Source organism: Clytia hemisphaerica, unplaced genomic scaffold (assembly GCF_902728285.1).
Source record: "Clytia hemisphaerica strain Z4C2 unplaced genomic scaffold, Clytia hemisphaerica genome assembly, whole genome shotgun sequence".
NCBI classification, from domain to species: Eukaryota; Metazoa; Cnidaria; class Hydrozoa; order Leptothecata; family Clytiidae; genus Clytia; species Clytia hemisphaerica.
This window is the reverse complement of record NW_027103564.1, coordinates 1,984,376-1,997,693: the sequence shown is the minus strand read 5'-3', so window position 1 is coordinate 1,997,693 and position 13,318 is coordinate 1,984,376. Positions and strand designations below refer to the sequence as shown.

The window sequence follows — 13,318 nt, the reverse complement described above, 5'->3', positions numbered from 1 at the left end:
ACGGCAAATCCTGGGTAATTTTCGATTGCAATTTGATTGTGTTTGACAATCAAAATTTTAAAATGATCTACTGTAAAGTACCGTGAGATTGGGTAACTTGCACCAGTGGAGGCTAATATGCATAGCCCTCAAATGAATGACCTGTCTGGTCATTAGAATACAAAGTTAAATCAAAACAAAAATGGTAGAGTAGAGCTGCAAGCGGAGCTGTATAGTTCTTTTTTTTATAAATTCTGCTGCTTTGATTGGTCAGCCACTAATTTCAATATTAGTCTTCTAAACATCGTCAAAGGAACTTTCAGTAGTTTTGTGAAGATTCTTGGTCCTGGACCCACCCCAAAAGCTAATACCCCCATTTCGTATAGTTTTTGATGCCAACGAAAACAAAGGTATTTTCTTGATTCCTGATGAATCCCTATGTGCCAATAGGCATCCTTGAGGTCTATTTTGACCATTTAGTCCCCCTGATTTAACAGGTCCGATACATTTTTCATCCCTTCCATTTTTAAATGGATGTAAGGTAGGCGCGGGCGTTAATTAAGTTTTTTATTTTATTGGCCCAGCTAGCTTTAGCGTACTGGGCCTTTCATTAGCATTCTGCCCGGTGTCAGTGTGTAACAATTTACTAGGCGATACGCGTTTTCAAGCACAGCACAGGCTAGTACATATTGTGAAGGATTTGATTGGCTGTTAGAACATGATTGACAGAATAAAAAACAATTGAAATCGTCTTTATTGGTTAAAAACATAAAAGGAGAAAATACAATTAACTATTAAAACTATAAGAATATAACAGACGTAGTACGTTTTAAGAAAAACAATGTGATTTACACAGAAATAACCGTAACAAACCTTCTTCTCTTTAGGAAGATGTTCTTTTAAAAAAAAGTTGTTTTTACATTTCTCTATCATGTGAACAGTTCAGTTGTTCACGTGTTAGGAAAAAAACTAACATCTCTGTATATAAGATTAAATATTATGAATTATTTCTCATTGTTGTAAATAAGAGACAGCCGAATGGTCTAAGGCGTCTATAACTTGTATTAGGGACTCCAGGTTCAAATCCCCTCTGCTACTCAAGTCTTGTTCAGTTCATATTTTTATTCGCTGGGCCTTCATGCCCTCTGGGCTTCTTGTTTAAAATTTGTTTAGCTCTTTTGTTTTGGCCTGACAAAAATCATTGAGATGAACTGACCTTTCACAGGTTGAACCTTTGTCAGTTGAAATGAATTTCTTCTATTACAACATTCGTTTCCTGTTCCATCATTGGAATCTGATTTGGCCCCTCTGTTGAAGGGGTCTGCTTTTTAGTGGAAGCTTTAAACATTTCACAATCTCTAAGATACTCTGGTCTGCTGTTATCATTATCTATTTTCCATAAAAGTTTTAACATGCCGCTGATTGGTGTAACTCTGTCCCTAAGTTTCTTAAAGAAAGATCTCTTAGGGTTGGGTGAACCCACCTTAGATTCTCTGGGGTCCACTTACTTTTGATGTTTTGGGCTCCCAGAATGATTGATTTTCTTACCTTTTTTGTTCCAAACTGCCCCGTCCTCTGTTTGACCAAGATAATGATGCTCCTCCAGTTGGACTCGTATAGGTAAGGGAGGAGTCCCTTTGATAGGGCTGATCGTGGATGGCCGGCAATTTTCTCTTCGATGATTTTGATAGGAGTTTATCAGCTAATTTTTGCACTTTAACGCAAACCTTCAGTTGTTTTTGGAATTCCTCTTAAATAAGAATCTATACTCTTTGTTGATCTCCTCTGAAATTTTCTTTAAGCTGTTTACGAGCCTGCTTATTTTCACTTGAAGTAGATAAAATAGAAAGTCTACGCTCATAGCTGATTTAATTTATCGCTTGTCTGAGTAGTATGACGGGAGTCATTTACATGTTTCAAAACTACAGCTGGGTCTTGATCCTTCTCTCCATTGGTAACATTTTGAACTGCTAGCAAGGCTGCTGAAAGAGTTTCTGATGAATTTTCTGTTGTACATCATATATGGAGAGTATTCTAGTAAAACCCTTCTTTTCTAACAAAGCTCATATGTGTCGTACAGCGTTGCTGTTGTTGCCAACTCCTCCAGCTCCTTCTCTGACATATGTGTCGTACAGCGTTCTTGTAAAAACACTGCCAGTTCTTCTGGAAGTTTAAGCGTAAACAAGGTGAAGTGCTTGGCTAGAATAATGGTTTAGCAAAACGAAAAATCAAATGGTGCAGTCTGTTGACCAAACTCTTAGTTTAGCAAATAAGAAAACACAGAAAAATGACCGTTGGCTTTGATTGTCTGTTTAGGTAAACTTTTAAATGAATGAATGCGTTCGCTAAACCCTTCACTTTTTTGGGTTTTCGGCTAAATGATATGCACCCAAACTTAAAAATAATAATAATATATGAAACCTTATTTTCTACTAAAATCCTTATTCTAAAAGGTAAGAAACAAAATACATTATGAAAATATTAAATTATGGGTGCACGTCACAATCTATTGTTAACCTTTGTCCAATCCCGTAAGTGATTGGAGTGTCATCAATAATAATCAGAGAACAGAACAAGATGTTTTGACACCACACGAATATATTACACCATCAAACTTAGGGGATTTAGAATTGTGCCAAATTTATTTAATGGGCAGGTATTTTTTCCATTTTTGAAATGTTGGGGGGGGGCTAAGGCTGATGGAGGAGAGATTTATGATAGGGGGGGGTAAATATTTGTGTATAAGACAATGAATGAAGATTTTCATCCTTCTGAGACTAAAGTTGGTTAATTTGTGTTTTTTAATTGGGAACAAGCTTATTATTATGCAAAAATTGGCACACAAATTTGATAGTTTGATATGACGTTTTTGACCAATTTCTGAAAAAAACTTTTTTATCATAACTATTGCTCCAATTAACCAAATTTGATAAATCATGACCCACCAGAATTTAAGTTTATCTTTCCCCTTTACAGTGATTGAATTAAAATGAAATTAAAATGATTTAGCTTGGTTAAAGGCAAAGAACTTAAAAATTAATTTGAAGTAGAAAAACTTTTTTGTGACATACATACCCAGCAGTAGTCAATAAAGTATTTTCGAACAATTGAATATAATCAAACACAATGGAACACAATAATATAGAATACAATCAAACTGCATATTATCCTGGATAGTAATTCAATTGGAACTCAATTGTGTTTCCCAATCAAATCACTTTTCTTGATATTCACGGTGCAATCTTTTATACAGAAACAGACAAAAACACTGGGCGGTGGCAATACTGGTGGCAACAAACGCCCGGTGTTTTTCTGGTGTTTTCGTATATAAAAAAAGATTACGTCATGAATATCAAGAATTATTCTATTGTGTTCTGTTGATTCGATTTGATTTGATGTAAACCCTGTCTAAGTTGATAGGTTCATTTTCAACGTTTTTGAGCACTTTCTGAAAGTAACTTTTTTATTCAATGGAGCATAACTTTTGATATATTCAATCGAATTTAATAAAAAAATTCTGCAGATAAAATTGTTTTAAATTTGAATTACTTTTTCTTTGCTAAAAGTACTGAAAAGAAAAAAATTCACTGTGTAAAAAATTTGGTTTAAAAAAACTAGTCAGTTTTGGTGACTGACCCGTTAGACACATTTTGGCTTGTTCTATGTGAGGCGATCCACATTCAGTGTTCTAGGAAGCATTTGATGTTTGGCGGCTGGAGTTTAGTGACACTGCGAGCAGGGCAAACCCCAAGGGGGGGTTGAATAAGGCCTCTACATTACTGGAAAATGCGCCAAAAATCAATGAATTTAAGCAACAAAAGAGTAGTTAGTTAAGCATACTCGGAGCTTCACATGGGACTGAGCTGGTTCCCAATAGTTTATTGTGGTACCATCCAATGGGATTCCTCTTTATATTATGAGATCGTGCGGCTGTATTCTTAATTTTTTTTAATTTTTATATGGTTACACTTATGTTAATGCTTATTCTTTTAAAACCTTTGACAACCTTTGATTTAGAGAAAATAAAGATAATTCAAGAACGTAAAAAGAATTAAAATTAAAAAAAAATATCATGGCTGGAGCACGTGCAGAAGCTTATAGTGCACTGGTTGACGACACTGAAGATTTTGATCACCAACCTCCAAGTAATAGCAATGCAAGTGCCACAGGTTAGTGTTCTTCTTTTTATCTAAGTTTATTAAATTTCTTGTGACAAGCAGAAAGATTGAGTGCGAGGTCTTTGGCATATTTGTTTTCAACAATCTTTGGCACAAATATTTTCGCCTAGAGTCTGAGAGAAAGGGACCACGCATCATTTAGAGCCATGAAATTTTATCTTAGACATTGATAACAGCAGTCTGTTCCTCTAAAAAATCCTGCATTTCCCGTGATAAACAAAGGAATGAATACGTAAGGGTGGTACAGTCACCTTCGGTCGGAATTAATGGATGGCGACATTTGTCGTTTTTTATGAAATTTGTCGTTCTTTTTTTCTATCTTTAGTAAATGCAGGATTCTTTAGATAAACCCCCTCCAGACCCTGAAGGTCACTTATAAATACTTATAGGTAATGATAATGGTGAATTTCATATCTATTTATCATAGCATCGCCTAAATCTAACAATAAACGTGCCCAAGTGATGTTAGGACCTCTACCAGACGACTTTTTGCAAATGACATCGACCGATCAACCACCTCTGCAATGCTGCAACAACAACAAGCGATGGGTTTCGGTGGATTCCATCAATCAGCTGTTGGTGCCATCAATCTCACCATAGTACAGGTACCACCTTTTTTAATTTTAAGGATTCTAGGTAACACGTTTTTTAGAGCGGGCGTTTTTTTCAACATTTGAATTACTGTACAGTTGACGCTCTCTTATTCTACTTTCAAAGGGAATTGGATTTTCATCGAATGAGGGAGCGTTTTGAATAATAGAGTGTCGTTTATGAGAGTTTCTTGTTGATGATGACTTGTAATATTTTGAATAATGGAGCGTCGAATAAGAGAGCGTCAACTTTATTCATTTTCAAATATGATCTTTGTCTTGGTTGAAGTAAAGAGCACAAATTTAAATTACTATAATTTCGGCCTCTTTCTAATTTGCAAATGGTATAAACTTCATTTTATAGCTTTAACTTTCTTTTCTCAAGTTCGAACGGGTTGAACGTCTGAGGTTTAGGTTGAGTTATGGTTACGAAATTTCAATGAGCGCCTAACTTTTAGGATGCGTCGTTCGTTCTGGATCCGGATCTAGCGCAAGTAGAGAAGGGCTAGCCCCCTCACTCTTCGCTTAATGAATGGGCAGCCACCTTTCTCCTTTTAGCAAATACGCTTTAAAAGTAATCTTTTTTATGATACAGAAAGGGGGCGCCGCTCTCCTAACAAAGTAGAAATAACAAAAACATTTCTTAAAATTATTACTAGCGCGATGTGGATTGAGAGGAGTTTGTTCTTTCTTTTGTTTGAGAATGTTAGGACATACGTTAAATGAGGCCCTTTGATCATAAAATTATTTTTACTTTCTTCAGGCAAGACTGGCCAAGAATTATGGTATGACGAGGATGGACCCTTTCTGTCGAATCCGTCTTGGCGTAATGGTCTTCGAAACACCTACTGCATACAATGGTTCAAAAACACCGAGGTGGAACAAAACGATACAGAGGTATAATTGGTTCAGCGTCAGAACTTTTTGTATGGTGTCCTATTTTGTTGTGAGCACTGATACCATGCTCGCACGTAACGGTTCCGTTTCGCTCTGAAACGAAATGAAGCCATTCTATTGGTAAGAAGTGACGTAACACTTGAATGTAACCAATAGAACTGCTTCATTTCGTTTCGGAGCGAAACGGAATCGTAACTTGTGAGCATGATCTGAAATTCGATATTTTACATGGATATCCCATTAATCTGGAGGACTTTTAGAAGTCTTTCGATTCTTTTACGGGGTCCATGGCCAACCGGCTAGACTATTTATGAACTGAACGGAACATTGAAAGGAGTGAGGATTTGAACTGATAACCCCTGGTTTCAGTCGCTTGCGCCTTGATCATTTGGCCATCGCTCCTTATACTTTGTTAAACGCTTATACTTTTTTTTAGTATTTTGCGGCAAACTTCGGTCTTTTTATGGATCTGGTTTTATTCTGTATATTTTTCCTTTCTAGTCAACTACCGCCTGGTGTCACGGAATTTTATATCGAAATTTACGACGAGGTATAGTTCAATTGTTTCTAGCATTTGAAAAAATCTTTCCAATCAATCCATACGAAATTTTTCCACCTCCGGCAAACCCTAAGAAAGAATACTGGTCCCGAATAAGGAGATCAAATAAGAAATACTGTACTATATTGGGCCATTTCATTTGATAGAGGAAAACATTTTCGCTAAGAATTTTGAGAAGAAATTCCAGGGGTCTAAGGAAAGATTGGATTTTTCAGGAACTCTGGTTATGTTGGCAAGGGGTGCCAACAGCCTTTCCTTCTGTATATTTACCTTTTTACCTCAATGGGTCCACACCCATTATACGCACACAGTCTTTTGTTTTGCTGGGTATTCAAGAAGAAATAGAATGTTTTGGAAAATTGAAATTAATGTGGACTGTAACCTGCAACTGTTACCTACCTGTCTTCAAGCGTACATTTCAAATGGATGAGAAAGTGGCGTGGGGCATGATCAAGATCAAACCAGAAGTATTGGAAGGACAAACGGATGATGAATGGCATGCACTGACCGGTAAACAGGGTGACGGTAAAGAAGGAATGGTTCAAATCATCATGCAATACAAGGTTTGTCTTTTTATTTCATTACTTTTAGTCGCAGTTTATGACTTTTTCATATGGCTACGGGCATACCATTTTTAATTCTTCTACTGTTAGTGGTTGTCAGGCCTTGTCTCCAACTCTTCGATATGGCTAGTAAGACCGATTCACTGTGTCGCTTGGTTTTTTTTCATCTCAAGATTAAGCTTTATCTTCAGGTAGTTTCAACCACTTTGGATCAATTTTCAACTTCCTTTGCCTACTTAGGCGTGTCATTTGCTCCCTTTTTCTAGACATTGGGCTCTTCTAGAAAGAATCTTTACCCCCTATGTTGAGAATGGTCTTTTTGGAAAGAGGAATTTTTTTTTCAATTTTTCAGGACCCTCTTGGATTTTTTTTCTCGTCTTTTGGACCACCCTGGGTTTTCGACCTCGTTTTACTGACCACCTTGGATTTTCTGCCTCATATTATTGGCTACCCTGGATTTTCGACCTCATTTTACTGACCACCCTGGATCTTTTATTTTCCAGACCACCCCAGACGTCACACCTCTTCAACATAGGGGGTGCAGACTGCCTTCATTTTTTCCACTTTAATCATGGGATTTGATACGTTGTTTTGTTTCTTTTGTACAAGACATGCTTCAGTAAAATTTAAATATTCAATATCTACCATCAGCCAATTGAGTCAAGTCCAAGAGGAGCTTTTCGTTAATTGAATGAGTTGATTATTTTAGGCTTGAGACGCTGGTCGTTTGTAGACTACTTACAGTGTATGACAATGTTTTGTTTTAGTTTTTGCAAGCGAAGAAATCGTATTTCGAGGCTAGGTCAAACTTTCGGTTAAGTTGTATAACTTAGTATTACCTCGACCTATTCCTTATATTATGTAAAATGTTTGTAACTTTGAAACAAGATTTTCGATAATAATATTTGAACAGGCATCGATACACAACCAAATAAAAAGGTAATTCAATAGATCCGCATGTCACTTGAAAGGCCTGTCAACACAATTCTTTGTAAGAGTTTCTTCCTTGAATAAATAGATTGACGTTTTTAGAGGATTTTCACCGACTGTTCCATTATAATAATGCACACTAAGTCAATCTATATTGTCAATGATCCCAATATAATATGGTGTGATCGGCTTATAATTCTTTTCTTCCACTCTCATTGAAACTTTATCCTAGTTTGGATTTTCCTTAAAGGGGTATTAAGGGAATAAGATTTAATTAAAGTTGACCTGGACCAACTTTTAATAAATTTACAGTAGATAAGAATAGTAAGAATTGCTTTAGACATTCCCACCACGCATGCTGATCTTCTTACGTCATTTTCGGCCCGGTTTAATAACCTGAGTGCACTCTAGAACTGCTTTGGTTTTAGGCTTGTCTATGAAATATCAAGTTATAAAAGTCTATTTACCGGAAGAAGCATAAATATACCTTGAAGCAACCTGTATATAGGCTTCAACAATTTAAGTCCTAAATCTTGAACATACCGCAAGTGTCTGGGCAAGTGTCGGCAGTATAGTAAACGAAATTTGTTTTTGGTACTGTAGAATTTCCACCCTTAATCTTCGTATGACTCATGTCCCCACCACACAAATCGTTTCACGAAACACCAAAATGTGCTTTTTAACGTCTTAAAAGATTGTCTTGTATATACCTTCATCGAAATTTTGAAATTCCATCAAGATAGTTGCTTCGCATCGCATGCTCGCTACCCTTCTATGATACATGTCACGAACTCCGCAAATTGAATTAGAAGACTGCACGTCATTGCGTAGACTGAGATAATTGATTCACTTAGCTTTACCCCTCACCTCTTTGCACCGCTATGTGTATTATTTCTTCCAAGTCAACGAAATCGTCATTACCTTATTGAAGTTGAAACTATCTAGTTACTATCTATCTCTTCCCGTTCCGGATTCGTAATTAGACGCGCCTATGCCAGGGAAAAAAACATAGACCACATGCACGCTTACTATAAAGTTTTGAAAGTAGAAGAGCTACTTAGAAAAGAAGTTTAGTTTAGAAATTAGTTAAAATTTAAAGTGCAGTTCTCCTAACTTAGCGTATTCTGTTTTAACTCGATTCATCACTTTTTTTTTCAATCCAAAAAACTGTTATTATCGTAGAAGGGTGCTGCGCCCATGATGATGAATCCAATGATTGGCGGTGCGCCCGTCCTCATCCAACAGCCACCGAACATTTACGGGGGTGGTATGGTATACGGTGTTCCGCCCATGGTGTACCAACAACCAATGGTTGCACCTCAACCTCAAATGGTACGCCCTCCATACGCCCAGCCGCCGCAACAGACACAACAAACACAACAACAATTTATGCAACCACACATTCCCGATTCTTCTCTCGGACAAATTAATGAAAAAGACTTAAAGGCACTGAAAGAAATGTGTCCAGGACTGGATGACGAGATTATTAAATCTGTTTATCAATCGTCTGGTGAGAATTTAGATCGTGCAGCAGCTCAATTATTGGAAATGAGTGCGTCTTGAGCAACAGTAGTAGTGGCTTATCTTTTTTTAGTTTGTTTTGGTTATTGTAAATGACAATATATGGAAGGGTTGTGTAGAGCTGCTAAATTCTTTTTGGTTATTTTTTTTTACTATTGTTTAATTTTTTTATTAGTAATAGTTAAAGTGGAGGGCCTCACTTTAAATAATGGCTCTTTACCCCTTCTCGTTAAAAAGTGATAATCGAATACCACCGAGCTCATCTAGTTTAGGAGTGCTTTATGCTTTAAAGATGGGAGCTTTGTGGAAGTCCTCCAAATTTCACAACATACCCATCCTAAATGGGCTTATTTTCATGCGAGTATTAAAAGAACCAATTTATCCACCCTATAGTCAACTTATTATCAACTAAATCCAGCGTTTACGCTTGCGTTGTTTTGCTTGTTGGGCACGTCTTACAAATCAAACTTACGTCACATCACACATCAATCATGAATTATGTTTATTAATCTCGTCAACTCGCTAGATATGATAAGTTTTATTATCATCTCGTTTATCGTTCATCAATACGTATAATAAGGACTTTGTTTTTTTGTCCCAAAAATAGAATTCCTACCTTTGTTGGTTTTAGATCAAGGACTGCTCCACCTAAAACAGCTAACTAAAGGCAACAAAATTTCTTTATGGAAGACCTAGTTTTTGCGAGTAATACACGGGTTTCGAATTAAATTTTTGCTTAGCTTTAGCTTTGATCCCATGTAAATTTGCACGAAAAATATCAAGTAAACAGAACGAAAATTGGCCGTGTATCAAGCAATTTTAGCTCATTTTCCATTTTGACAGACTTTATGGGTCATTATGAAAACAAAAAACATTAAAATAAAAAGTCAATCGTTTAATCATATTTCTTTTATTGAATTTAAAATAGAAAAACATCTTTTGAATGAACACCTGGCTTTCAAAAGAGAAGAAAGGAAATCTATCAACCTTTTATAAGGCATTTCCCCTTATCGCTCCTTTTATTTACTTGATTTTTTCTCTCGCGCCAGATTTAATTCGAAACCCGTGTATTAGCAATGTCTAAACGAATCTTAATCTCAGAAATCACAAAAATCGTCGTCTTCGCGAAGCTATCCAAAATTCGCCCCCCCCCCCTGAGCTTGAAAAACCCAGTCTTTAAAAACTCTTGATCTTTTCAAGACTTAAGTCACGAAAAGAACGATACTGTATCCTTATTACGTGATTTAAAGTGACGTGACCTAAGCTAAGAGGTTAGACTTTATTCAACTCTCCAATGATCGTGCTTGTTTTATGTGACGATCCATTTTTTCACAAGTTTGTTTTTGAAAGCATGGTGCTAATGGAGAAAGTCCACGGAATGAAAATATCTTTTTGATTAGAAACTATGTTTAGGACTTAAGCAAACCTCCCATAAGAACGAGACTGAGTCTGAGAGTCTGACTGGTATACAATTTAGGATACCTTTGAAACCTTAGGTGTGTAGACTCTAGACGCAAGGGTATACCTTGGATTTCATGTCGATATTTCTAATTTTCAAAGCTCGCTCTTAAGAATTCTTTAGATTTTAAATCACATCATTTTTTGACAGTTCTTACAGCGAATTTTCGTTGTAAAAGTTACGTGACAAAATATGGCTTACCATAAAATTCTAAATATTTTTTAGTAGTATCATAATATAGTATTTTTTTTGCTTTTCAAAATGTAAAACACAGATTCTGTCTAAATGAAATCCTTTATAATTTTAAGCTGACGTACGTGACGCAACAGGTCCATAGCTTGACGTTTATAGTGATCTTTTTAATGTTCATCAAACGTACAAAATGGAACGTTTTGTGCATGGTGTACACTTAAAAAGTCTTAGTCAGGAAAGCCAAAATTTTATTTATAAAGCCGACCTGTTAGATATTTTAAGGCTGATTTGATTTGATTTATAAAAAAACATGTTTTTATCTGAATTAAAAATCTAAAATTGCTGTATTTTTAGCTCTGTATAGATTTAAAGAGTACTTCTCTTAAGTAAATTAATTTTGCGGCTAGGATTGAACTTTGAGCGTCAATAAAAATCAGGGCGAAGATTTTTTAAGTAAAATTTAATTTCGATCTAATTAGCAATTCATGTGGGGAAAAGGCATACAATTACCTGCGCTTTTACGTCCTAAATAAAGTTTATCTACTGCTCATATCTATCAGAAAAATATGCGATAAGCTTTTTGATAATTTTTGTTGTTTTCAAGTGAAGTTTGTAGATTGCTCATTAATTTCGATCGAGCCTTTACGTAAGACGTTTTTTTGCTTTGAGGAAGAATATCTCTGAAAAACCAAGCCTACGACACATTTCATGAATCATAGCACACCTTTTTCATAGCAAAAATTTGAAGTTTATACCAACCTGACTACACACACTCTTTTTCTTATACAAAAATAATTTTATAAAAATAACGAGGCTCGAAATCGCCAAAAAATAAGAACAATTTAACAACAATGCTGAGCCTGGAATTTAGTTTAATTTCAAGAAATTTAGTGGTCAAAGTATTAATGTTTTGGCGTAAATCCTAAAATACCTGAGTTTCACCCTATAAGTTTGATGCTCAAAGTTCCAAAAAAATAAGAACAGCGAGTCTCATCAAAAGTTTACTGGTTCTTAATAAAGAAAGAATATGTAGTTCATTGCACGGACCTGCTTTTAGGTCAAATCTTTTAGGAAGCTTTGTGATCTTCAACGTTGCTACATTGCTTAACTAGGTCTGTTTCTTTTTAGTAAATAAAAAAACAGAATATCGACCAGAATTGATAGGTGGATTTTAGGAATAATTTTTTGCACATATACATGCGTTATTTTTTAATATAAAAATTTTTGTTTTCTTTTTCTTCAACATCAATATCATTAAATTATAATTATTTGTATATTAAAAGATATAACATGATCATTATTTTGTCTCCAACTGTAAAATTGATGATAATTTTTTTTGGTAAAATAATGAATTGGAAAAAAACACAGAATAATGAAAATCAAATTTTTTTGTGAATTAATTTTTTATATCTTCTGGTCAACCCCTGAATATTTGCCCTGTAGTTTTCTTGTGTTGTTAACGAAGACTTTTTCTTTCACTTCAAATACTTCAAATAAGTTTTAACCATTTCGGCAATTTTTTTCACAAAATAGTCTTTAGCGTTATGAAGTTAGCTTTTCTGCCTTTTTAAGATAATGCACTATATCTTCTATTTCTGTGAAAGCTTGAAGAATTTCCCTTCGACTCCTACACGAAAACAAAAATTGTTTTTCAATACTTGTTGTGGTTACTACTGTAATTTCCAAAGAAAATGATATTGTAAATGAAAATTCTTAAATTTCATGGCCATTTAACTCGACATGTTTATAGACATATCACTCCCACACAAGCAGTTACTGCGATGTATCAAAATATCTTCCTTGTTTGTATATTGAGCAGGTAAGCTTTTATGGTAATTGAGGAAAAACCTTCTTCGATCCATGTCAGTTCAATATTTCGAGATTTGCGTTTAGACTTGATGTAGATTCTTAGAATTTAGAAATGATATAGCAGTCAGTCTGTTACAAAGTATAGTTGCTTAAAAGGATGTTAATTTTATCGAAATTTTAATAATTATTTCAATAATTTTATCAAACGTCAGCTTAGCACCATATTTATTAGTTATTAAGAATTTCTTCAGCCATCTATTTAATGATTCATTTTTCTGATTTCTAGCCAGAGAATAACATTAGGAAGTTAAAATATTCGACAATCTATAAATAGTTGGTATTTTCATTTTCACGACGGAAAACTTGACTCATTCTTAATCACGACAACGCCTCTCTTTTCCGCCCTCTATTCTATTTCAATTTTGTTTCTTTATGTCAAGAATTCCTTGACTTCTTCAAAAATTGTCAGACATTGTCTGAGACTCACCAACACCAAAGTGTCATTTCACGTATTACTTAATTATGATTACTCTTTCCTCACAAATATACTTTTAGTCACTTACTCCTATATTTCATCAGCGGCGGTTAGCGGGACGGAATGCTCTCAATCCTCTTCCAACCATAGAATTAGAAAAATGTAT

General features: G+C 35.2%; 1 protein-coding gene across 1 annotated transcript; it reads left to right on the top strand.

The window, feature by feature from the left end:
• The first annotated feature begins 4,585 nt into the window (after nucleotides 1–4,585).
• On the top strand, nucleotides 4,586–9,350 carry LOC136800964 (toll-interacting protein-like). The gene is given in 6 exon segments (XM_067057575.1): nucleotides 4,586–4,650; nucleotides 4,653–4,762; nucleotides 5,511–5,644; nucleotides 6,146–6,194; nucleotides 6,614–6,766; nucleotides 8,879–9,350. Coding segments are annotated over 6 exon segments (858 nt in total). The 5' UTR covers nucleotides 4,586–4,619; the 3' UTR covers nucleotides 9,260–9,350.
• Nucleotides 9,351–13,318: the final 3,968 nt, after the last annotated feature.